Source organism: Sinocyclocheilus grahami, unplaced genomic scaffold, assembly GCF_001515645.1.
Source record: "Sinocyclocheilus grahami isolate Dianchi unplaced genomic scaffold, SAMN03320097.WGS_v1.1 scaffold5549.1, whole genome shotgun sequence".
NCBI lineage: Eukaryota > Metazoa > Chordata > Actinopteri > Cypriniformes > Cyprinidae > Sinocyclocheilus > Sinocyclocheilus grahami.
This window is the reverse complement of record NW_015510209.1, coordinates 1943-2981: the sequence shown is the minus strand read 5'-3', so window position 1 is coordinate 2981 and position 1039 is coordinate 1943. Positions and strand designations below refer to the sequence as shown.

At 40.8% G+C, this 1039-nt stretch overlaps 1 protein-coding gene across 1 annotated transcript in view; it reads right to left on the bottom strand.

Annotated features, from left to right (window-relative positions):
• The window catches only part of hdac3 (histone deacetylase 3), a 10069-nt gene extending 9525 nt beyond the window's left edge, over positions 1-544 (bottom strand). The window contains exon 1 of the mRNA XM_016263351.1: positions 300-544. Within this exon, the coding sequence (XP_016118837.1) occupies positions 300-354 (55 nt within the window). The 5' untranslated portion in view covers positions 355-544. The remainder of the gene's footprint in view (positions 1-299) is intronic.
• Positions 545-1039: the final 495 nt, after the last annotated feature.

The following is a 1039-nucleotide window of genomic DNA, read 5'->3' as shown; positions in this document are numbered from 1 at the left end:
TGTGCTGATGAGAATGATGATCTCTGCTGTACAGTGCACAGATGTGCTGATGAGAATGATGATCACTGCTGTACAGGGCACAGATGTGCTGATGAGAATGATGATCACTGCTGTACAGGGCACAGATGTGCTGATGAGAATGATGATCTCTGCTGTACAGTGCACAGATGTGCTGATGAGAATGATGATCTCTGCTGTACAGTGCGCAGATGTGCTGAAAGTAACGCTGTGTGCTGATGTCTGTGGTTTCTAACTGTAAACACTGACTAGCCGCTTCTGCTAACAGACAGTTCACTTACCGTAGTGAAAGTTCCCCACGTCTGGGTCGTAGAAATACGCCGTTCGGTTCATCATTCTGTCGCAGAGGCTGAATAAAAAGGGTTATTTCTGACACAGTGAGAGAGAAATGTTTTCATTTATTTATCTCTGCATCTCACTGTCGCCATCTTCTTCACAGAACCGGAAGTACGCGCTTCCTCTTCTTCGTGGCTGCTGCTGCTGCCGCCGCCCAGAGATCATGCTGAACAGCGCCCCCTGACAGCTACTGCAGTAAACACACACTTCGATTTCTTACAGTGTTTGGAGCATAATAATAAAATACAAATAAAATAAATAGTTTGGCTTTCGGTCTGTGAGAGGTTTGCTGACACACAGTTTGACGCTTTGATTTCTTTGCAAATGTTTTGATTGACAGCTTTGTGAAGCTTTGAAACCTTTGCACATCATCTGTTACAAACCAGAGCTTCAGAGCATGCATGAAACTGCCCAAGCGTTCACAATAATGGAAGCTTTCTTATATTAAAGAGCACCTATTATGCAAAATATGCTTATGCTTTTTATATAGTTGACACATTTGTATAATGCAAATTATTAGTTGGAGTTAATAGTCTCTTATGGCCTGATTAACCATAAACAAAACAAGCCCTACACAATGAAATAAACACATTATACAGACACTTCATATTCATTAGATGATTTGTTATTTGCATTTAAGTAGTGCTGTCAAACGATTAATCGCATCCTAAATAAGTTTTTGTTT